General features: G+C 42.5%; 1 protein-coding gene across 1 annotated transcript in view; it reads left to right on the forward strand.

Annotated features, from left to right (window-relative positions):
- Window positions 1-1,894: 1,894 nt before the first annotated feature.
- RIGI (RNA sensor RIG-I) overlaps window positions 1,895-25,479 on the forward strand; it is a 52,456-nt gene continuing 28,871 nt past the window's right edge. Inside the window, exons 1-9 of the mRNA XM_079790368.1 lie at window positions 1,895-2,141; window positions 11,100-11,234; window positions 14,703-14,884; window positions 15,853-16,000; window positions 16,866-16,985; window positions 20,167-20,268; window positions 21,169-21,322; window positions 22,041-22,299; window positions 24,579-24,741. Of these exons, the coding sequence (XP_079646494.1) occupies window positions 2,036-2,141; window positions 11,100-11,234; window positions 14,703-14,884; window positions 15,853-16,000; window positions 16,866-16,985; window positions 20,167-20,268; window positions 21,169-21,322; window positions 22,041-22,299; window positions 24,579-24,741 (1,369 nt within the window). The 5' untranslated portion in view covers window positions 1,895-2,035. The remainder of the gene's footprint in view (window positions 2,142-11,099; window positions 11,235-14,702; window positions 14,885-15,852; window positions 16,001-16,865; window positions 16,986-20,166; window positions 20,269-21,168; window positions 21,323-22,040; window positions 22,300-24,578; window positions 24,742-25,479) is intronic.

A 25,479-nucleotide genomic window follows, 5' to 3' on the forward strand; every position in this document is an offset into this window, starting at 1 on the left:
CTCTCTGAAATCAATAAAATATTAAAAATTAAAAGATTGGGAAGGAAGAAGTAAAAACCATGTTACATGACTATTTACCTAGGAAAATTTAAGGAATCTACAGAAAAATTCCTAGACCCAATAAGTTCAGCAATGTTGCATAAAACAAGATAAAAAACCAAAAAGACTTGTATTACTATCTACTATCAACAAACAATTTGAAAGTGAAACTAGAAACAATTCTATTTAGGGTAGCATCAAAGAACATAAAATAGTTAAGGGAGAGAAACTTTCATCAGCTGCTTCCCTCATGCACCCCAAAACCCAGTATGTGCCCTGACACCGAGGATCAAACTGGCCACCTTTTGGTATACAGGACAGCACCCCAATCAACTCAACACACTGGCCAGGGAAAAACCTGTACTGTTAAAACTTAAAATACTACTGAGAGAAAGTATAGAAAACAAATTTATGGGTTAGAATTCTATGTTGTTAAAATGTCAATTCTCCCCAGGTTTATCTATAGGTTCAATGCAGTTCTGATCAAAATCCCAATCACTTGTGTGTGTGTGGTAAGCAGGGGAAACTGACATTTATTCTTATGTCATAACAAAATGCAGAGATCCAATATAATCTTTACAAAGCAGAATAAAGCAGTATCAGCACACAGACAAATGGAACTAATTAGAATTTAAAATACACCTGCATACATACAGTCAATTGATTTTTTTTTGACAAAGATGCCAAAGCTATTCAATGGGAGCAGAAAATTTTTTCAACAAATGAAACACTTTGTGCTGTTAACAATTAGAAGTAAAAAATGAAACAGTGACCCTTACCTCATACCACAACAAAATTAATTTGAAATTATCATAGACCTAAATGCCAAAGAAATAAAACACAAAGACAAAGAATACCTTAATGACCTAGGAGTAGCAAAGATTTATTAGAAGACACAAAAAGCAGCCCTGACCAGTTTGGCTCAGTGGATGGAGCGTGGGCTTGCGGACTCAAGGGTCCCAGGTTCGATTTCGGTCAAGGGCATGTACCTTGGTTGCAGGCACATCCCCAGTGGGAGGTGTGCAGGAGGCAGCTGATCGATGTTTCTTTCTCATGGATGTTTCTAACTATCCCTCTCCCTTCTTCTCTGCAAAAAAAAAAAAAAAAAAAAAAAAAGATATATATATATATATTTAAAAAGACACAAAAAGCAGTACACAGAGAAAAAACTGAAATTTGGATTTCACTAAAATAAACTTGCTCAAGACACCTTTAAGAAAAACGGTAAATCACTGACTAGGAGAAGACATTTGGGATACATATATTTGACAATGGGCTTGTTTCTAGAATAAATAAACAAACTTGTAAATCCATAATACAAACAAAAACCACTCAGGCAAAAAGGAGGAGCAAATGCTTCACACGCCAAAAAGATATTAGTACATGAGAATGTGCCCAACATCGTTAATTATCGAGGAGTTAAAAATTAAAACCACAATGCACCAAGTTATATAAACAAACAAACAAACTGGCCAGTGTGTGTATTTACTGGGTGTGTATCCAGTTCCTTCCTCTAACGCTACCGGTGGGAATGCAAGTGGCGGGGCCGCCGGGGAAAACCGGTGGGCGTTTCCTGTCCAGGTAAACACGCGCCCGCACAACCGGGGGGCGGGGGAGCGGTTCTCCGTACACGTTTTTGGAAACTCAGAATTGTACCCTTCACATCTGTGCACTTTACTTAATCTGAACTTTACCCCGATACCAGCAAAACAAGTAAGATGAAATGAAACTCGGAAAAACAATCCCCACCGGAGGGAAAAGCTGGGCGCTCGAGAGGAAAGGAAACTGCGTGGGGAAGGCGGGGCGGGAGGCTGCGCCCCGGGGTGGCCCTGCCCCGCCTCCGCTGGTTGCGGTTTCGGTTTCCCCGCCGCCCTTAAGATTTCCCCGGCAGCCCTGCCGCTCCCCGCCGGGGTCCTGGACGAGCGCTTCCCGCTCGCCGTGCGCTTTGAACGCGGGGCGCTGGTGGGGAGGGCCGTGCGGGAGCCGAGCTGCGGCCATGACGGCCGAGGAGCGGCGGAGCCTGCACGCCTTCCGGGACTATGTCTCCAAGATCCTGGACCCCACCTACGTCCTCAGCTACTTGGCCCCCTGGTTTACGGAGGGTGAGTGGTGGCCGGGAGGACGTGTGTTCCCGTGGGTTTTTTACCCCTTCTCTTAGGCAATGCGGGGAGCCTGCTGGGAACGCGGGGTTTGTGGCAGGAGCCCCACAGCATTTCAGACTAGAGCCGTGGTTCCCAACGTGGGGCACGCGCCCCCGGGGGGGGGGGGAATTTGATTTTTAAGGGGGGCAATTCAAGAACGAGTTTTAACAGTGAAGTTTTTGCATTTCTTATGGTTCTAAGGGCCTCATATACAGTATGTTAATATATATTGTGACATATTTATGCATCCCAGTTCTCTGTGTTTTGAAACTGTATTTGCTATTTTTTCATGTCACTTCATATTATTATTTTTTTAAAACAATTTCTTCCTCAGTACTTCAACTGCCCTTTTGTTCTTTTATTTTTCTCTTTCATGGATGCCATGTTCTTTGGAAGCTTGTTTAGACTAAGTTAATGGCCTTTTTAGGCTTCCTCCACGTGAATAGGAGTTCACTTTTTGAATAATAAGAATTCTATGTCACGGGGGTGGGGGGAATCATTAGGATTTTAGAGATGCTTAGGTGGGGCATGGCCAACAAAAGGTTGGGAACCACTGGACTAGAGATTGTCAGAGTTTGAGGGTGACCTTGAGGACCCGACTGGGGAAACTGAGTCTCAGTGAGGTGAAATGACTTACTTAGGGGTACACATCTATTTAGATTCAAAGCTGAAGAAACAAGTCGCTGACCATTTATTCCTATTAGTAGTTATGTCTACTGTTTTGTGCTGACATCAGCGATTCAGAAATAAGATACAGGCCCTGCCTTTATTTATTTATTTATTTATTTTTGCTTTTTTTTTTTTTTTGCTTTTTTTTTTTTCATTTTCATCACCTCTTTTTTTTTAACATTTTTAAATTTCTTTATTGATTAAGATGTCACATATTTGTCCTCATCCCCCCATTCCCATCCCACACCCCTCCCCATGGATGCCCCAACCCTCTGTTGAACTTAAGCATTGGTTAGGCTCATATGCATGCACACAAGACCTTTGGTTGATCTCTCCCCCCTCCTCCCACCCTCCCCTATCCTCCCTCTGAGGCCCGATAGTCCGATCGATGCCTCCTCGTTTCTGGTTCTGTTCTTGTTCATCAGTCTATGTTGTTCATCATTTCCCCTAGATGAGCGAAATCATGTGTCACTAGAGATGTACTTATAAGAATTGAATGTGCGACGAGCAATAATAGTTATGCTGACAGGCAAATGAATCAGTCTGTAGTGAGTTTCTTTCTGGACCAACAGTTCTTTTGAGACCCAATATCAATGTCCACCAGTTCCTTATGAGTACATGTCGGCACTGACCCCTCAGCTCTGGATGGTGGACAAATGGTGGTAATGCAGGTCCGACTCCCTCTGGTTTGATCTCGGCCGGATCCAGGGGCACGGCTTCACCCGGATCTAGGGGCCCACGGCCTCACCCGGACCCGGGATCCAGCCTCACCCGGATCTAGGGGCACACGGCCTCGCCCAGACCCAGGATTCAGTTTCATCTGGACCCAGGGGCGCATGGCCTCACCCGGAGCCGTGACCCAGGCTCACCCGGATCCAGGGGCCCACGGCCTCACCCGGACTCGGGGCCAGGCTCACCCGGATCCAGGGGCCCACGGCCTCACCCGGGCCCGGGACCCAGGCTCACCCGGATCCAGGGGCCCACGGCCTCACCCGGACCCGGGGCCAGGCTCACCCGGATCCAGGGGCCCACGGCCTCACCCGGACCCGGGGCCAGGCTCACCCGGACCCGGGACCCAGGCTCACCTGGATCCAGGGGCCCACGGCTTCACCCGGACCCGGGACCCAGGCTCACCCGGATCCAGGGGCCCACGGCCTCACCCGGACCCGGGGCCCAGGCTCACCCGGATCCAGGGGCCCACGGCCTCACCCGGACCCGGGACCCAGGCTCACCCGGATCCAGGGGCCCACGGCCTCACCCGGACCCGGAGAGGCCCTGCCTTTAAATACTTTACAGCCCACAGTGTTGCGGGGTGGGACATGGGTGAGGACAGATATACACAAATGATTACAAAACACCGTCAGAGCTGCAAGAAAGTTCATGCTGACTCTGCAGGTCACTCCCAAAATATGAAAATGTGAGAGGAGACATGGACTGAATGGCTTTAGGCTTTAATTCAGGTGTTTCAGCTTTTGATACATACAATGGTGGATTAGGCCATTAGGTACATTTGTATTGAAATGCTTTTTTTTTAATACTTCATGGTATATTTTATTTATTTATTTATTTTTACAGTGAATAATGTGCTTTATTTTTTACTGATCTTTTTTTTTTCTTTATTGATTAAGGTATTACATATGTGTCCTTATCCCCCCATTGCCCCCCCCCCCTCCCCGTATTGAAATGCTTTGTGCTGGAGGTAAGCACAGACTTTGGGAAACAGAAAGGAATTGAGATGAGAGAGTGGATCTGGCAATTTCTTTTCAGACTCCAAGTGCCTAAGTGCCTTTCCTGATGGGAGTCAGGTTTTGGAAATTGCATTAAAGCAGTTGGATAACTTTTCTGCTAATTGTCTGCAAAACCAAACCACAGGCTGTGGAGTGAGGAGTGAGAGCACTACCACCAACAGTGAACCTCCACTTTCTAGTTGTGCTCAGAGCGAAGTCTCAAGATAACATCCTAGTGACCTCAGAGTAGCTTCCACCCCTGAAGACTGTAAGCCCATGCAAGACATTCTTTTAGAATTTCCTGGATTGGGTGAAACACTAACTGGTGTGAATTCCATTCTTTCATATTGTGTCAATAAACAAATAACTCACGTGTCAGCCTTATGCTAGCATTGGGGATAGTTTACCCATATTTCTGCATATTACCTAATAGGAAGCATCATGTTAGGACTAAGGAATTAGTAGTGAACGAGATAGAAATGGTCCCTGCCTTGATTGATTTTGGCGTGCATATGTGAAGGCAGGTAAATAAATAAACAATAGATAGTAAAGTGTGGTAACTGCTTTGATGGAAGACCATAGTCGGCTGTGGGAGTGCATAGGTAGGATAGTTTTTAATTCATATGTTAGATTTAATTTATAGTTACAATGCAACCACAGTAAAAATAACCAAAAGGTAAGTAAAATGTCTTTAAGAACTCTATCCGGCTGGTATGGCTCAGTGGTTGAGCGTTGACCTATGAACCAGGAGGGCACAGTTCGATTCCGGGTCAGGGCACATGCCTGGGTTGTAAGCTCAATCCCCAGTATGGGGCCTGCAGGAGGCAGCGGATCAATGATTTTCTCTTATCATTGATGTTTCTATCTCTCCCACTCCCTTACTCTCTGAAATCAATAAAAAAATATATATTTTTAAAAAAGATAAGTAAAACAACAACAAAAAGCAAGCTGAAGAACACTATGTATATTATCTTCATTTTGAATGTTAAAGGTACCATAGAAGCTTTATTTCAAGTCCCTCACCAGAGGCAACTTTTATCATTTAGTTGGTTTATATCTTTACTGTTCATTTCTTTTTTTAAATTTATCTTTATTGTTGAAAGTATTACAGATATTTCCTTTGTTTTTTTCCCATTGACCCCCTTCACCACACACCCACCCCTCCTAGGCCTTCATCAACTATTTTCTGTGTCCATGGGCTGTGCATGTAAGTTCCTGGTTAATCTCTTTCCCACCCTCCCCACCCCTACAGTTCATATACATGGGTCCATAAACTTTTTGCTTTCTCCCCATCTTTTTCTGTTTTCTATTAGATTGATAAAGTTTCTATATCTCCTATTTTTCTCTTGGAAGCTCTGATTCTATGGGTTAACCTTAATTGTGACAAGTATATTCTATCAGTCAGGATTCAGTCAGAGAATGGAAACACTAATGAGTGTTATGGCTGGATGTACACTTTCTGACTCATTTTTTTGCCCTTCTTAGAAGGCAGTGGGCCCTGGCCAGGTAGCTCGGTTGGAGCATTATCCTGATGTGCCAAGGTTGTGGTTTCAATGCCTAGTCAGGGCACATACAAGAGTCAATCACTGAATGCATACATAAGTGAAACAGCAAATTGATGTTTCTCTCTCCCTTCCTCTCTCTCTCTAAAAATCAATCAATGCCGAAACCGGTTTGGCTCAGTGGATAGAGCGTCGGCCTGTGGACTCAAGGGTCCCGGGTTCGATTCCGGTCCAGGGCATGTACCTTGGTTGCGGGCACATCCCCAGGTGGGGGTGTGCAGGAGGCAACTGATCGATGTTTCTCTCTCATCGATGTTTCTAACTCTCTATCCCTCTCCCTTCCTCTCTGTAAAAAAAACCCAATAAAATATTAAAAAAAAATCAATCAATATATTAAAAAGGCAGTGGGAGCCTATCCATATCCTTATGCCCATACATTTGTATGTACATACACACAAATATACCAATATGTTTAAATTACATTAGCAATATCCTGTATCTCTTTTACTATAATTCTTCTCTCCCTGTGTTGGATGTTGGGAAAGGAACACTGAAGACATGTTTATTCTGGAGAGCTTGCATGGTCACTGGGGTTCTGCAGGGCTTTAATTAGGCTATCCATGATGTTTTAAGGTGGACCTGGGTGTGGATTTTTTGGAGTACCCTCTTGGAGTCAAATGCTAACACTATATGCTAGAGGGACACTGCGGGAGCAGAATTCTGAATATTTATCTATTCCTTCAGTAACATTTCTGGACACATTCATGAGCAAAGCACTTTGTTAGAATGCAAAGATGAAGTCATAGATTATTACAACACTAGAGGCCTGGTGCACGAAATTCGTGCATGCGGGGGGCCTAAACCGGCAGTCGGACATCCCTCTCACATTCCTGGACTGCTGGCTCCTAATCGCTCACCTGCCTGCCTGCCTGGTAGCCCCTAACTGCCCACCGCTGCTGGCCAGGTTGCCCCCAACTGCCCTCCCCCCACCCACCAGCCTGGTCACCCCTCACGGCCCCCCTGCTGGCCTGGTTGCCCACACAGCCTGCTGTTCAGTCGTTTGGTCATCCCTCACTAACCCCCCTGCCGGCCTGGTCACCCCACGCAGCCTGCTTGTTCAGTCGTTTGGTTGTCCCTCACTAACCCCCCTGCCAGCCTGGTCGTAGGCAGCCATCTTGTGAGGGTGTGAGGGTTAATTTGCATATTACCTCTTTATTATATAGAATGTCCACGATCATAGTCTCAGAGAGAAGATAGACCCTCAAACAATTGCTATATACTGTAGTGTCAGTGTGTTGGGGAGCACATGAGACTTGGTTGGAAAGTTTGTAAGGAGGACATTCCGAAATAAGGGAAGTGTGCTGAAGGCGGCCTGCCCCGTTTATTGGAATTCTGACTTAGGGGAGTGCTGAAGGTGGTGCCCCTAATTATTCCTTGACCTTTCCAAATAAGTCTGTGCACGAGCAGACCCCAGGTGTTTACTGGAATCCTTATGCTTAATCTTTGGGTGTCCTTGGTTAAAGGACACTGCAAACACATGGGTCCTCCCAAGATTACTTATCCTACTGATTGAATCTAAAAGATAAACTTTATCTCAAACTGCTGTTACAATAAAAGTCTAATGAGGCAGGTGATCGAGGCTGTCTGGTTCCTTTAGCCAGGCAGTCCCTTAGCCCTCTCTTTCACAGCAAACGTGTCAGAGTAATCCATTCTTCTGTCGCTCAGGGTCTGCTGGTCAGCACCGGCATTGGTGCTGTAGTCAAAGGCATATAAAAAGACTCAGACCCCAGCCCTAGCTGATTTGGCTCAGTGATTAGAGCATCAGCCTGTGGACTGAAGGGTCCCAGATTTGATTCCAGTCAAGGGCACATGCCTGGGTTGTGGGCTTAATCCCAAATAGGGGGTCATGCAGGAGGCAGCTGATCAATGTTTCTCTTTCATCGATGTTTCTATCTCTCTCTCCCTTTCTCTCTGAAATCAATAAAAATATATTTAAAAAAAAAAAGACCGAGAACCCAGTGTGACTCAGTGGTTGAGCATCAACCTGGGAACTAGGAGGTCACGGTCAGGGAACATTTCCTGGGTTGCAGGCTCGGCCCCCAGTGCAGGACCTGCAGGAGGCAACCAATCAATGATTGTCTCTCACCATTGATGTTTCTGTCTCTCCCTCCCTCACCCTTCCACTCTGAAATCAGTAAAAAATATATTTAAAATAATTTTAAAAAATAAAAAGCACAGAAAAGAGATCAAGAAATTCTACCGTGAGGGGGGAAAAAAAAAGAAATTCTACCTTGGGAAACTGGAGATGGCACACATGCTATACACAGATGAACCTTGAAAACAGTATGCTAAGTGAAAGAACCCAGTCACACCTACATATTGAATACCATTCATATGAAATGCCCCAAATAGGCAGATCCTTAGAGTCTTAAGTAGATTATTAGTTGCCTGAGGCTAATGGGAGGGTAATGGGGAGTGACTGCTAATGAGTATAAGATGTCTTTGTACAGTAATGAAAATGTACTAAAATTGTTTTCGGAGAAATTGGGGTATTCTCTTCCCCTCTGGGTGCTGGGTATAGGGTCTTTACGATATCTCCAGAAAAAAAATTTTCTGGGACTCACACCAGAGGATGAATGATTTTTTATTTGCGTGAAGTTACATTCCTGGGTTTCCAAAGTCCCATTTCCCTTCAGTGCAGTTATAGAAGTGTAGCTGGCGTTTCAGTACAGTTAGGAGCAAAGCCAGTGTCCAGAGTTTTCTTTCCATGTTGGAACCAGGTCCAGTTCAACATCAGGCTAGTTGTAGTCCCTTAGTCCATTGTGTATGGGAGTCCACATGGCCATGGGCGATGTGGGCGAATTCCGGGGAGCACACCTTGAGCAATCAGTATCCCACATTTTCTCCTTCTTGCAGTGGCCATGCCCACTCTGGCCAATAATCTGTTCCCAGGTGTGACTGACAGACAGGTACCTTCCCGGGTACTTTACTGGGCATGCGTCCATATATTCTCCCTGTCCAGTCCCTTCCCCCTGCAATTTGGGGAACAGATCTGTGGCTCCCTGGGGATTGTAAAGCTTTAGCTTCCTGGTGAAGCTGCCCAAATGACATGCCTGTAATATTTGGCCTTCTTTGCTCCTTTGTTCCTATTATTTATTAATACTAGGTTAATTACAACAGTATCAAAATTAGATAGTGGCGATAGTTTCACAACTCTTAAAAATCATTGAATTTTATTGTTGCCAAGACAGAGAAGGAAGGCATCTCTTTTTTTCGTTCAGCATACCTTTGTTGAGTGTCTGTTACCTGCTGTGTTCTCTTCTAATCCCTGAGAATATGATGGTTGACCATCCAGACATCTGGCTTACTCCCTTGGGATTTACATTCCATTGGCAATGGGGGAAAAGTGGAAAATTACCAAATGTCAGGTCATAATGAAGGCAACGGTTTGATCACCACCTCAGACATGGAGTTAGTGTACAAAGTGTGTATGACAACCTGCTGGTTGGTGGGTACTTTTCTGCTACCTGGCCTCACTTTTTTCTCTTTAGCTCTTCTTGCTTTCTCTTTTCTGCCATATTGCCTACTGTCTTAGCAAGAGCCCGGGAAAAGGACCATGAAAATATCTCTGTTTGTTTCTAACTTTGCTTGCTGAGTCCACTGTACTTGTTACTGATGCCATGGAGTGGTCCTATCCTCACACGCTTAGTCCTACAGTTAATTCAGACTTTTGAACAAGAGACTGTGAAAATGTTGGAGGAAGCCTTTTTTCCATCTAATCCAGTACTTCCATGTCTTTGCCCTTGTTGTGGGAGACTTTTTCATATATCTTTAAGAAACTTCTTTGTAATAATTTTTTTTGTTTCTCAACTGTCTTGATGTGGCTTATTCTGTATATCCTTGGTTATAGAACTCATTTTCAGCTAGACTTCAGGTGATTCTCAGTGATGGTTGCGTAGTTTAGTTGTAATTTTGATGTGGTTGAGGGAGGAGGTGAGCACATTGTTTACCTACTCCACCATCTTGACCGGAAGCCAATAAACTTCTTTTCTTTAGGACGGCCCTAGAGTGTGCTCCTGACTTCATACCAAACTAGGAGAATTTCCAGAAAGGATGGCAGGGTTGGTGAAGAATGAGCAGAGAATTTGCTGCCTTCCTACTGTGCTTCTATTGCTGTTTTGTTACAGTTTCCATCTCCACTTCATAAACTTTGACAACCTTGTTCAGGCTTTTCTTTCAATTATTACTGTCATAATTAGCTAGTTATTAATTAATATTAATAATATGAAGAGTGCAAAGGGGAGGCCAGACATAATAAGCATGGTCATCTGGGCAGCTTCACCAGGAAACTACAACTTCATGCTTCCCAGGAAACCACCCGTCCATTCCCTGCAGGCCACTGGGGGAAGGAACCAAACAAAGAGGAATTAAGCGCATGTGCAGTGAAGTCTGGGTGTCATAGGGAAGGTCCTTGTTTGTCAGTCTACCCTGGGAAAAGATAATTGGCTAAGGGGGTGAAGCCACTGCAAGTGCATGAAATCTTGAAGGGTTAATTGGTTAAGCTCCTGGTTACAATCCCCAAAGAGTTCCTCTCTCTTGTGCTCTTGCTTGCTCTTGAGCTCTCTTGCTCTTTGACCCAGACTTGCCCACCATGTGGCCTGAAGCATGCAATGGACTGGAGCTGGGAGTACAAGCTAAGCTAGCCAGAAGCTGGGTTGGACTGTGTTTTCATATGAAGTGGAGACTCTGGGCAGTGGCCTTAATTCTAGCCTGCTGAAGACAAGGCTGGACTTTTTCCGTGGTGGGAAGGAAGGAAATGGGACGTTGGAAATCCAGGGTTTCAATTCCACAGGAATAACGATCTCTCCTCCTCCCTCGAGAGTCTCAGAAAATTCCTTCTCTTGCAACATCGCAGGAACTCCACTTCCACAGGTTAGAGGCTGCCACAGAGGGCACCCCATCGGTAACACAATGACTAATGGTTCTACAGTTTGATGAGTCACTCTTGCTTCTCTCTGTAGATGAGGTGCAGTATATTCAAGCTGAGAAAAACAACAAGGGTGTGATGGAGGCTGCCACACTTTTTCTCAAGTTCCTATTGGAGCGCCAGGAGGACGGCTGGTTTCGTGGCTTTTTGGATGCTCTTCACCATGCGGGTTTGTTTATTCTTTTTACGCACAAATCATAGTCTATTACTGGACTGTTTCAGAATGCTGTAAAAGGGAAATGCTATTAATCTTGAGGTATCCACATATAATTAGTCTTTTTTTAAATGTTTTTATTGATTTTTAGAGAGAGAGAGGAAGGGTGAGGGATAGAGCGATAGAAACATCGATGAACGAGAAACATCATCGATTGGCTGCCTTCTGCATGCCCGCTGCTAGGGATTGAGCCCTCAACCCAGGCATGTGCCTTGACCAGGAATCAAACCGGTGACCTCTTGGTCCCTGGGTCGACACTCAACTGCTGAGCCACACCGGCCGGTCTAGTTCATGTCTTTTAAGCTGAGGCAATGTAAAGACTATTTTCAGGCAGATAATATAATTGTCTGCCTGAAATATCTAAAGGAGTCTACAGAGTATTGTAAGTAATGATAGAATTTAGCAGCTTCATTGGATAGAAGATCAGTATACAAAAGTTAGTTGCATTTTCACCCACTGGAAGCAAATAGAAATATCATTTATAATAGCAACAAAAGTTATCATGTATTTAGGAACAAACCCAGCGAAAGGTGGGTGAAGTCTGAATGGAGAACATGTTAAAATGTTATTGAAAGATATTAAAGAAGTCCTATCTAAATGGAGATACATACCCATGCATATGAAGAGGATGACTTGATATCATAAAAATGTCATCTCTCCCTATATTGACCTATATATTCAGTACAATTCTAATAAAAATCTTACATGCTTTTTCAGGAGTTTGACAAGCTGATTCTAAAATGTATTTGAAAGAATTATGACCCAAGAACAATCAATAACTCTCTAAAGAATAATTAAAATAGCCTGGGGTTTTCCCTTCAAGATAACAAGTTTTATTGTAAATTTGTAGGCATTGAGACAATGTAACTCTGTTCCTAGAATCAACCAGCTGACCAATGAAATAGAATAGAGTCTTCAATTAGGCTCATGTATTTATGGAGACCTGTTATATTATAGATCTCTGGGAAAAGAGGATCATTAGGAAAGGAGGGGCTTTTGGATTAATTGCAATGTGCCATTATAAACAGGATAGTTTAAAGAGGATAAGGTTAAACCTTAACTTTCCTATCCATTCGGATACAAATAAATTTGTGTTCCTTAATTCATTCCATTCATATATACACACACAATATGAATTCAAAAGAATTAAAGATTTAATTCTAAAAGGTAAAATTTTAATAATTTTACAAAAGAATATAGGATCATATTTTTATTACCTTGGATTATGGCAAGATTTCTGAAACAAGATATTCAAGCATTAACCATAAAAGAAAGATTGATAAGTTCCATGACATTAATATTAAGAGCATTTGTTTGTCAAAACACACTATAAAGAAAGTGAAAAAAGCAGATTGGGAGAAGATAACCTGCAAAATACATTATGACCAAAGAATTAATATATAGAATATTTTTAAAAAGGCTTTAAAATCAATTAGGAAAAGAAAGAAAACTTCAGCCCTGGCCAGTGTGGCTCAGTTGGTTGTAATGTCCTATGCACTGAAGGGTCATGGATTCAATTCCTGGTCAGGGCACAAGCCCATGGTTGCATCCCCGGTTGGGGTGTGTATGGGAGGCAACCAATCGATGTTTCTGTCTCACATGGATGTTTCTCTCTTTATCTTCCCTTCCTCTCTCTCTAAAAATAATTATTTATTATAAAATAAGTAATTAATTAATACTTATTGTAAATTAGGAACATAATGAGGTGACATTTTATAACTAGTAGATAGCCAAACTGAAGAAGTCCAACAGTGTTAAGGCTAGAAGAGGACATTTAATAACAGGTAATCTTAGCTATCACCCTACAACCCTGGCCGGTGTGGCTCAGTTGGTTGTGCGTTGTTCCATGCACCAAAAGCTTGCCAGTTTGATTTCTGGTCAAGGCACATGCCTGGGTTGCAGGCTCAGTCACCAATAGGGGGCGTGCAGGAGGCAGCCAATGGATGTTTCTCACTCTCTGCCTGTCCCTTCCTCTCTCTAAAATCAATAAAAACATATTTAAATTTAAAAAAAAATCACCCTACAGAGTGTAACTTGATAAAACTATTTTGAAAAACAATTTGGCATAGTTCAACTCCCATGTATCCTATTGAGCAGTTTTACTCTTAGGTATGTACCCTAAAATTTTTTTATACATATATTCCCGAATTCATACATGAATGCTCATAGTATAATTGTTCGTATTAACAAAAGCAAGCAAGCAAACAAAACTAGAAGCAACCTCGAAAAGAGGAGAATGGATAAATAAATTTTAAAATATTCACACTATGGTTGATTATACTTCAACAAAAGGTATGAGCAAAGCTACAGACAACAACACAGGTGAAGCTTAGAAATGTAATATTAAACTGTTTTAAAAATCAGAGAAAATTCCATTTAGTAGAATATAATTATAAAGTTCTAAGCAAGCTAAACAAAACATATATTGTTTAGAGCAGTGGTCGGCAAACTGCAGCTCGCGAGCCACATGCGGCTCTTTGGCCCCTTGAGTTTTTAGCAAAGGCCAGCTTAGGAGTACCCTAATTAAGTTAATAACAATGTACCTACCTATATAGTTTAAGTTTAAAAAACTTGGCTCTCAAAAGAAATGTCAATCATTGTACTGTTGATATTTGGCTCTGTTGACTAATGAGTTTGCCGACCACTGGGTTAGAGAATCAAAGATATGTCATGCAACTACTCAAAAAAATTAAGGGATTGATACATCAAATTCAGGGTAGGAGGATATTTGCAAGGAGATAGAAGGGTGGGGGAAAAAGAGGCTAACACCCACAAACATGATGGAATTATTCTAGTTCTTAGGTTGTGAATGGATTTACATGTGTTCATTTTGTTGTTCTGCTATTTATATCCTAATAAAAAGGTTGTGGGCCTTAAGGTCGGACAAGCCTGGTAATTCTTTAGAGAACTTTAGAGTGAAGCATTCTTGGATTATTACAATTGGAAATAATTTTTTTCCACCTCAAATTTTCTCATTATGGTTTTATTTTCTTGGAATAACACAGAAAGTAAGCTCCTGAGGAGCTGGAATTATAATCTATATTTCTGTTTGCCTTCATAATTTGCACTGACAAGATACTTAACATGATGGCTTGGCTCATTGGAAGATAAATCAGGGGTTGTAGGTAGAGTCTATGGATGCACTTTGGGAGGAAGGTTTTATACTAAGATCAAGTGTAAAACTTCACATTTATCCTTTGTATTTTTTCCCAAGATATGATAAATATTGTTAGAAGATCTAAAATGTTGGGTACCTAAAATGAATATGTAGTTTTCTTTTTGAAAGATCATTAATAACTAAGGAGACTTAGATATTTTTGAGTTCTCTCACTATTCATTCAGACATGATTCCTTGATATTAAATAATCTCAAAGTATTTTTTAGTTGGTCTCATAAAAGCCCCCAATTCTCTCTGTCTTTCAGGTTATTCCGGACTTTATGAAGCCATTGAAAATTGGGATTTCCACAAAATAGAAAAGTTGGAGGAGCATAGATTGCTTTTAAGGCGTTTGCAACCAGAATTTAAAACCAGAATTAATCCAAATGATATCCTTCCTGAAATATCTGAATGTTTAATTAATCAGGAATGTGAAGAAATTAGACAGGTAATTTAATTAAAATAAAACTCTGAATTTGGGGGAAATAATTTGAACATGGAAAATGTTTTCTGTTTTCTATAATGCTTTAGACCTAAGAAAGATCCTGTAATCCACAAAAATCTTCAGATCTGAGGCATAGTACTTTTAATTGTGAATTGAGTAATTTTTATGTCACAAATTTTTTTCAGGTTTGTCCTATTTTCAGTTAAAAAGATTTTTATTGCTTTCTGAATAATGTTTTATGCAAATTTAAATAAAATCAACGAGTTTAGCAAATTAAAAAAGGCCATATAATTTAGTGGTTAAGTATTCAGGCTCTGGACACAAATAAGCTTTGTTAGAATCCTAGCTCAATCACTTACTAGTGATATGATCTTAGGCAAGTTACTTAGTTTCTCTAAGCCTCTGTTTATTCATGTATAAAATGGAAATAATAATAGCATCTTCTTACTATATATATTTTTTTCTTACTATATTTTTATAAATATTAAACTAGATAATATATATGTAAAGTGCTTACATATGCCTGGCGCATAATAATAAATGCTCAATAAATTTTAGTTATTATGATTATGATTAATAAAAGTCATGCAAGTCTCACTACCTTGAAAAACCCACTTGTTAATATTTGGTTATGTCTTTTAAAATATCTCTTTATGCCAATATACCCATGTTTTGAATGGCTATTATGTGGGTTGTTTTCCTGATGTTGCTGATGATGATTGAATATAAGATCTCAGAGGAGGTGAGAATACTTGGCTTGACATAGTGATACAATATGAACAGGACAAGGACAAAGGAAGGGTTTTTTAAAAAATTGTGTGGGATGGGGCAAAAATGTTCATGAGTAAGATATATTGAACCAAACAATGATTTTAAATGAGATAGCTCTTGAATTGGTATTTCTTCAATAAAAACTCATGAAAGGAAAACTTTGAAATAATTGATCAGTCAACTGCAGTTGTCTTGCTCAGGTTTGTTCCAACAAGGGGCCGATGGCAGGTGCAGAGAAAATGGTTGAATGCCTTCTCAGATCAGACAAGGAGAACTGGCCCAAATATTTGAAACTTGCTTTGGAGAAAGAAGAGAGCAGTTTTAGTGAACTGTGGATTATAGAGAAAGGTAGGATTTTGAAGGAACAGTTCTGAAGGGGGGCTGGGAGGGTCTGAAAACATGCTCTGCCTTCCTCATAGTTCTCCTTAGGGCTTCCTTCATTCCTACCTGTTTTTCACTCGCTGTCAGAGGCATTTTTCCCCTCTGATACCCATCGCTACATCTCTAATGAGAGACCAGCATGAAATTGAATTCTGGAAGGCAAGAGGCTACTTGCCTACAGAAATAGCTTGGGTGTATATAACCCCAAAATATGGACCAGGGCAAACCGTCCTCATCCAGATATCCCATCCGGTCCAAAGGATCTGGGGGAGGCAGGCCATCTGGAACTGAACCAGAGCAGGATTGAAAAAAAGAATCTATTGTGATTAAGTATCTGAGTCGTCATCTGGTTTCCTGAAGCTAACCTCAAAGCATCGTTTTAAAGGCTGAGTTTGGTAAACCCTCTTAACTTTTTCTGGCTTCTTTAGATCACAACTTGTTCCAGAAATTGTGTAAATACACATCTGATTGCTTGGGGAGGCCAGGAAAGGAAGACATGAATATCTTCCTTACTGTGCATATGAACCACCTGGGGATCTTGTTCAAATGCAGATTTTGATGCAATAGGGGTTCAGGAGTCTGCATTTCTAACAAGTTCCTGAGTCCTACACTTTGAATAATAAAGTCCGAAATGACATCGGAGTTCAAACTCCAAATTGAGATAGCAAACTCGAAAAGATTCTTCTAATTGTTTTAAAGATGACAGGAGTGTTTGTGAGAAATCTTAATGGGAGTTTACAGTTCTAGTATTAGACCTCATTGTGAGGCTTTCACAATCAAGACTGGAATCGGTTTATGTAAGGATTCTAAGATGCTCTTTGGTCTCATAAAGGCGCAAAAGAGGACACGAAAGAGCTTGAGGATGAGGAAGTGGAAACTTCGGACGTACAGATTTTCTACAAGGAAGAACCAGAATGCCAGAATCTTAGTCAGAATTCATGTCCACCTTCAGGTACCCAGCACTGTTTTTCCTTTTCCATGTGTTGCTCTTCAAGTATATTGTGTGGGGACACGTTTTCAGTACTGAAAGTCACAGCCTTATGAAAAGTTTTTTAAGGGAAAGTAATAAAGAAAAGAGAATTTACATGACAAGAAATACTTTTTTCTGTGCTTAGGAAATCAATTGTCAACTTCTTCCTCTTCTATCTTCTTTTTTTTTTGGTCTTCTTTTATCACTAAGGAAGTATAGGCATCTCTACATTGAAAATGCAAACAATCCTCCCAAAAACTCAATGTCCATGAGCTCCTGCTTTCACAGACAGGATTTAAAACATCAGCCCTGCTTTCTAACGAAATATTTCTACTATTTGAGAGTCATTTGCTCCCTTTCCTTCTAAGATCCCAGGGCTGCAGTGTAAGTTGATGAAGTTTGTGTGCTACCCCTGTGTACGCGGCTGAGGGTTGAGGGGATTGAGATCCAGCTTGTGCTGTTTGTCAAACAGTGTGTTGAGGGGGCTATGTCTTGCGAGCAGAGAGCTTTTTCTAATTCATACAAAGGCCCGGTATGAGTTACCTGTGGCCGTAGAAGGCCCATCTTATTATTTTCATAAGACCAGAAAGTTGCATACTAAGCCATAGTAAAAAGTTATTTACCAAAGGGCGTCAGGGGGGAAATTATGATATACGTGAGTAGTGTTAGAAGAAAGATGTGATTTGGGGATAACACCATGAGAAGCAAATTTATAGATTACTTCTGCAACTGAATGATTCAAGTTTTTGGTCATTCCAAAATAAAATCAATGAATGTCAGTTGCTTTCAACTTTTCTGACATGTGAAAGGTCCTTAGTGAACTCTCCTAACCTTTTATTATTTTTTTTTGGAATTTGTTAGGTTGATTTTTATTTTTATTTTTTTAAATTACTTTATTGATTAAGGTATCACATATTTGTCATCATCCCCCCCCCCCCATTCCCATCCCAAACCCCTCCCCACGCATGCCCCCACCCCCCTGTTGTCCGTGATCACTGGTTAGGCTCCTAACCTTTTAGAAAGTCTCCTTTTCTTTCAAATGGATAGTTTGGACTCAATAGATGATTTTTAAGGTATTTGTGGCTCTTGACATATTTCCATTTGCTTATCTATTAGTGATATAAAGCCTCTGATTGTTTTTTAAAACTTCTGGTTCTTGCCCACTGGCATGGCTTAGTGGTTGAGCGTTGACCTATGAACCAAGAGGTCACAGTTTGATTCTGGTCAGGGTACATGCCCAGGTTGTGGGCTTAGTTCTTAGTGGGGGGTGTGCAGGAGGCAGCCAATCAATGCTTCTTTCTCATCATTGATGTTTCTATCTCCCTATCCCTTCCTCTCTGAAGTTAATAAAAATATATATTAAAAAACAACAACAACAAAACTCCCGTTATAACTGTAAACATTCCTGATTGCGGGGATATCCAATGTGCCCTCCTCTGGCCATCCTGACCCAAAAGATGGCCGTCTATTTCACACATCTTTCTTAACTTCCAGGGAACTAAGTTCACCCCATAGTTCCCAGTAAAACCTTTCTTAAAATTCTTTAACATACATTCTAAAACAGTGGGTTTGGAGGAACTGCTTCCCATATTTGCAGTTAAACCCTGTAATACCTCCCAGTTAACAGAGACACAGGACAAACTCAAGGTAACTTTTGCTTCACACCGACTCTTATATTCACATTCACATACCAGTCAGTCTGAGCTTTGACTTCCACTCACGGAAAGACCCTGAACTGAGGCAAATATTTTGCCTAAGTGGTGATCAGCCACTTCTTCTGTCCCAAAAGAGAGGCCTGAACTCGGACTGATCCCCCGGGGGGAAAACTCACCAGTCAGACGTCTGGTTCCAGAAGGGCTTTTCTGTCCTGCTTGGAGATCCCTGTCCAGCAGGGATCCCGGTCGTCCAGGCCCGATGAGGACTGGAATCCAGTAAATCACTGCAGGCATGCCTTTCCCATCTTCAGGGGGGGCCCAGGCAAATGGACCAGCCATCGGCCTTTACCAGCAGTGTCCTAAGTCAGTGGTCAGCAAACCGCGGCTTGCGAGCCACATGCGGCTCTTTGGCCCCTTGAGTGTGGCTCTTCCATAAAATACCACGGCCTGGCGAGTCTATTTTGAAGAAGTGCATTAGAAGAAGTTTAAGTTTAAAAAATTTGGCTCTCAAAAGAAATTTCAGTCGTTGTACTGTTGATATTTGGCTCTGTTGACTAATGAGTTTGCCGACCACTGCCCTAAGTAGGCAGCATCACTGGTATTTTCCCAGCAAACACACCAGATTCATGCGGGAGAATGAATCAGCTGGGCCCTCAGAGGATATTCAGAAAAATAGCCTTTATTTCCAGATGCACAAGTGCCGTGACTCAGGGGAGTCAGTCTCCAAATCCTGAGTGATGAATATGGACGAAGCTTTCCCTTTATACCCTTTAGTTTCTTTGTCCCCCAAATATAGATCAGGCTTCCGGACTTTTCACTGGCTTTGCAGTCCCCCGTGAGTTGGGATGGGGGAAGTGAGATTACATTTAGAGGCCTGTCTGGTGCTAGCGCTGCCAAACCCCTCAGGGGTTGTATATGGTTCATGGTTTATGACCTCTGTAAAATGGGAGTATTCCGGGAAACAGGCTCTGCAAGGCAGGACAGGCATCACAGATAGAATGGAGTTTATCGGCAAGCAGGAGTGTGCGTCAGAGTGCAGGTTACTGGCACAGATTCAGATCGCTAGTCCCCCAAATGTCTTAGTTTCCCCTTCACTTTTGAGAGAAAAGAGCACGTGAGAGCCTTCAGAATGACAAAGCATGACTGCTCTTCAATAAGAGATTGCTTTGAGAATTCAAGATTTACAGTTTGATGTTTTTCAAAGATTTCTTGCTGTTTTGTTCCATGTAGCATTTCCTTTAACCGGTGGGCATCTGTGTTGCCCTGAATTAAGCCATTTGTTATTTTATTTTTTCTTCCCTTTTTGCCATCACTACTTTGTCATTGAGGGGGAATTCTCCACTTCAAATCAGTGGAGAAGCTGGAACGTTAAAAACAAGGATTGTAAACTTTCAGACATGAGGCCCTTCTTACAGGAGTCAGCTTCCTCTCTGTCTGACAATAGATAGCTATTGCCTTGATCCCTCCGGCAGCCACTCCTTGGTAATTTTGTTCCTTTTGTGTTTCAGAAGCGTCTCATACTCCGAGCCCAATGAAGCCAAGAAATTACCAGCTAGAGCTCGCTGGTCCTGCTTTACAAGGAAAAAACACAGTAATATGTGCTCCTACTGGTAAGCTCATTGCCAGAACTTAGATGGTTTGTTTCTCTATTTCCCTTTTTTTCCTTTTACTGAATACTCGGATGAAATGGGCAAGTTTTAGTTTTTTCCTTGTTCCATTTGTCTTTTGAGAAAACCATCCTACATAATAAAATGGTAATATGTAAATTACCATCACTCCGCTATGCCCACGATTGGGCCAGCAGGAGGTGCAGGGGGCGGAACTCAGGGTGGCCGGGGTAGCTGATTGGGCCAGCAGGACGCTGAGCTCGCGGTGCCACTGGCGCCGCGAGCTCAGCGTCTGTGCCATGGCTGCGCCGGAGGCTTTCGGAAGGCCTGGTGCACCGGCGGACAGCCGGCCAGCTCCCCCGCGATCAAAAGCCAAAGCGGGGGAGCTGGCCGGCTGTCTGCTCCGGCACAAGGCCTTTCGGAAGGCCTGGTGCACCGGCGGACAGCCGGCCAGCTCCCCCGCGATCAAAAGCCAAAGCGGGGGAGCTGGCCGGCTGTCTGCTCCGGCACAAGGCCTTTCGAAAGCCTCCGCCGCGCAGGAGGCTTTCGGAAGGCCTGGTGCACCGGCGGACAGCCAGCCCGCTGGTGCACCAGGTGCATGATTAAATCATGCACTGGGCCTCTAGTGTTATTAATATAGTCTCAAGGTATTTTAAAGAACCCGAGGGGAAAGAAAAATGCCATCTTTTCGCTTGCTTCAGGCCCTGACTGTTTGAGTTCATATTACCTAGGAAGTAGGATAATATATGTTAGTCCTGGTGTAAATTCTACCATTGTTTACCCATTCACATTTCCGGTTTACTAGTCCATCCAGTGGTTTTAGAAGAGCCAAAAATAATTACCATTCCACAGAAACATTTTAATATGATATTAGTGACCTTTTCTTTCTCTTTATGTTAAAAGGTTGTGGGAAAACCTTTGTTGCACTTCTCATATGTGAACATCATCTTCAGAAATTTCCACAAGGACAAAAGGGGAAGGTTGTGTTTTTTGCTAATCAACTCCCAGTGTATGAACAGCAGAAAAACGTCTTCTTAAAATATTTTGAAAGACATGGGTAAGTATAACAGTTGTTCCAACTTGTTTTTCTCTAGCTTTATGTAACTGGGGTGCTTTCTGCTTTGTTTTGGTTTTGGAAAACCATGATTCAAAAAATTCATAGTAGATTCAGCTTTTATAAAATCTAGATGTAATTCCTTCAGGATTCAAATCTGTTTTGTTAGCTATACCTGAAATCCTAAGTAAATGACTTAAGAGATACATTTTACATTTAACTGGCACATTTAACTTTTTAATGATTTTATGATTTATTTACTATGACTCTTTAAGTTAGTGGTTCTCAACCTTCCTAATGCCGCGACCCTTTAATACAGTTCCTCATGTTGTGGTGACCCCCCAACCATAAAATTATTTTCATTGCTACTTCATAACTGTAATTTTGCTACTGTTATGAATCATAATGCAAATATCTGATATGCAGGATGTCTTAGGCGACCCCTGTGAAAGGGTCATTCGACCCCCAAAGGAGTCGAGATCCACAGGTTGAGAACCGCTGCTTTAAATACTAATTTCTTAGTGGCTTAATATATACTCCTAGCCATTTTAACTAGCTTGCATTTATTGATCACTTCCTATGTGGAAGACGGTGCTAAGCACTTGTCTCCTTTTTGACTTAGGGAGAACACAGCTAATTAATGTTCTGATCTAGTGTTTCATATCTTTGTGGTTTCTCACTCACACCGTGGTTGGTAATAGGCAGTTTCTGTCATTTCCAGGTACAAAATTGCCGGCATTTCTGGAGCCACAGTTGAGAATATCTCAGTGGAACAGATTGTTGAGAACAATGACATCATCATTTTAACTCCACAGATTCTTGTGAACAGTCTTAAAAATGGGACTATTCCATCACTCTCTGTCTTTACTTTGATGATATTTGATGAATGCCACAACACCAGCAAACGCCATCCTTACAATATGATCATGTTTCATTATCTAGATCAGAAACTTGGAGGATCTGCAGACCCACTGCCCCAGGTATCTGCAAAGTCATGGATTCCTCGGCAGAGCTGTCACCTTCCTAAATCATATTGACTTACTCTTTTTAAAAATGTATATTTTTATTGATTTCAGAGAGGAAGGGAGAGGGTGAGAGAGATAGAAACATGAGGGATGAGAGAGAATCATGGATCAACTGCCTCCTGCACGCCCCACACTGGGGATTGAGCATGCAACCCAGGCATGTGCCCTGACTAGGAATTGAACCGGGACCTCCTGGTTCATAGATGGACGCTCAACCACTGAGCTACATATACCAGGCTTGACTTACTTTAAAAAATATGTGTGTGTGTGTGTGTGTGTGTGTGTGTGTGTGTGTGTGTGTGTGTTTCTGTTGACTTTTAGAGAGAGAGGAAGGGAGAGGGATACAGAGATAGAAACATCGATGAGAGAGAAACATCACTGATTGGCTGTCTCCTACACACCCCCTACTGGGGATTGAGCCTGCAACCCGGGCATGTGCCCTGACCAGGAATCAAACCAGTGACCTCTTGGTTCATAGGTCGATCCTCAACAACTGAGCCACACCGTCCAGGCTTGACTTACTCTTATGGCCACAGTGAAGATGTCCTTCTCAGGTTCTAAGTCCATATTATATAACTCATTGATTAGATTTGATTCATTGGTTCATTTATCCACTTGGGGAGCCAAATATGTTAGAATTATGTCCTAGTGTATCATGATGGCACACTATGGAGGTGAGTACATGGTGCAATCAGAAGAGAAGTAAAAGAGCCTCTAAGTGTGCTATGGAGGTAAGGCAAGTCCTAGCGGAAGTCAGGTTAGGCAAACACTAACAAGAGTTTACAGGGTAGGTAGCTGGGTGGTTTTCAGGAAAGGCTACTGTGTGTCCAGAGGCACAGAGGAATGAAAGAACATGGTGCGCTTAAGGATCTTGAAGCTTTTAAATATCACTTGAGTGTAGAGTGTGAAGTAGTGAAGAGCAGTAGGTGAGTAAGGATGGGAGAGAGGGAATGATGGATAGAACAAGGTGCCAGGAGAGCCCTGGCCGGTGTGGCTCAGTTGGTTGCATGTGTCCCATGCACCGAGAGGTTGCTGGTTCCATTCCCAGTCAGGGCACAAGCCCAGGTTGCAGGTTTGATCCCCAGTCCCGGGCATGCAGGAGGCAGCTGATCAGTGTTTCTCCCCCATCAATATTCCTCTCCCCCTCTCCCTTCCTCTGTCTCTCAAATCAATAAGAACTTTTTTATTTTTAAAAGATGCCAGGGGAGACCAGAAGTTTGGGATAAGTAGGCAAGTAGATGCATTAGTACAGGAGACCAGATGGAAAGCCATTTTTGCTGTTTTTGGTGTCAGAGGGGAGAGGGTAAGAGTAGTCATCACAGAGAGTAATTCTCAAATGGGAGGGGGAAGGAAGGGAAATTGGATATAAGCCCTCTTTTCTCTTGAACGTAGGAGAGGTCGATAGATCATTTGCGGAGAAGAATCAAGATGGGAATGGAAGATGCGTAGAGAGGATTTGAAATGGAAGAGAGAGAACTAATCCATAGAAGAATTGACTGGTCATATTGGGGGCTCAGATGAAGTTGGAAATTGTGAATTGGTAGCATAGTAATCTCCCATTTGTGTACAGTTCTCTAACCCTAATAATCACCTGTTTAGGAAACACAGGTTGGAAGAAATTCAGGATGGTGCCCGTAGACAAAATTCAGTTGCAATCACATTTCTTACACCCGTTTCGTCTAGAAACAAAAATCGGTAGCTAAATAACCAATATTTATTGAGAAGCTATTAGAGGAAGAAACAAATATTTATTGGGTGGCCGTTAACCTAAATTCTTTACAAATGCTATCTTACTAAATGCGCACAGCTACCGTTTTAAATGGCTATTGTTGCCTAGCTTTACACAGAGGGAGCTGCTTGTCCAAGGCCACACAGCCAGTGTGACATGGAAGGGTGTCCGACTTCAGCCCTTTTCCTCTCAGTATGCTGTTCTACTCATCATGGGGGGCACCCGGGTAAAGAAGAAAGAAGTCCTGCTTGAAAGGCTTTCCTCTCTTCATAGCTGTGCTGATTCGTGTTCAACTCATGAGTTGTGACTTCCGCATTTATTCAGTGCTTTGCTCAATGAGGACCTGTCTATTTGCACTGTCATAGAGAGTTTCAGGGGGGAAAATGCCCCTGCTCTTTATTTGGAGTCAGGGGGAAGCCTGCGGTAGCAGGAGAGAGTTCCAGGAGGGGCTGAGGAAATGCCATGCTCTCCCCGGACATCTGACGGCTTGGCGCGCTCTTCACAGGTCATTGGGCTGACTGCCTCGGTTGGCGTCGGGGATGCCAAAAACACAGCGGAAGCCACGGAGTATATCTGCAAGCTGTGCGCTTCGCTTGACACATCAGTGGTGGCAACAGTCAAAGACAACTTGGAGGAACTGGAGGAAATTGTTTATAAGCCCCAGAAGTGTAAGTGGGATCCAGTAACAAGCCCTTTAGACTCTGTTATCCTCTCTATTCCTAGTTCAGAGCTATTTGAATGGACACTACATTTTTACACTTTCTCTGTTTGGTAGAAACTATTTAACCCCAAACTTGGGAAATAATCACATTTCTGGCCTCTCTCCTCGACGGAGCTCTCTGCCCAAGCAATGGATGAACCGCAGGAATGGCCTGTAGGAAGCAAACAGTCTGACTTCATTTCCATAAAACTCTTATACAGAGAACCATGAGAGGGGGAGGTGATGAGAAAATCTAAGCATGTAAATGGCCAAGACCCGGCTTGGTCCTTCCCGGTGTCCGTGCCTGAGGAGGATACTGGGTGGTCATTCGTCATTTCAATGTTTATCTGATAGTTTTGGTTGAAATTATCTGAATTCATCATACCTTACCTCTAAAGATGAGAATATGATTTTTATAAGATTGACTAGCAAATGTTTATTGGATACCAATGCTATACTAATTCAGCAAGGGAGAGAGGGGAGAGGAAATACACATGATTTCACCCTTGTTCTCTGAACAGCATATGACTGTTCAAGGCAGAACAGACAGACATGAAATAGTCAGGGAGGGGGCAGTTTCTTTCTGGGAGCTGCCTGTAGGTGTTCAGAGAAGATACACAATCTGAACTTTTTCGTATCAAGTACATATTTATTCATAACCTGGTCCCCCCTGCCCTCTGAGCTTCCTCTCCTCCCAAGCCCTGAG

The sequence above is a fragment of the Cnephaeus nilssonii genome (assembly GCF_951640355.1).
Source record: "Cnephaeus nilssonii genome assembly, chromosome: 14".
In the NCBI taxonomy this organism is placed as follows: domain Eukaryota; kingdom Metazoa; phylum Chordata; class Mammalia; order Chiroptera; family Vespertilionidae; genus Cnephaeus; species Cnephaeus nilssonii.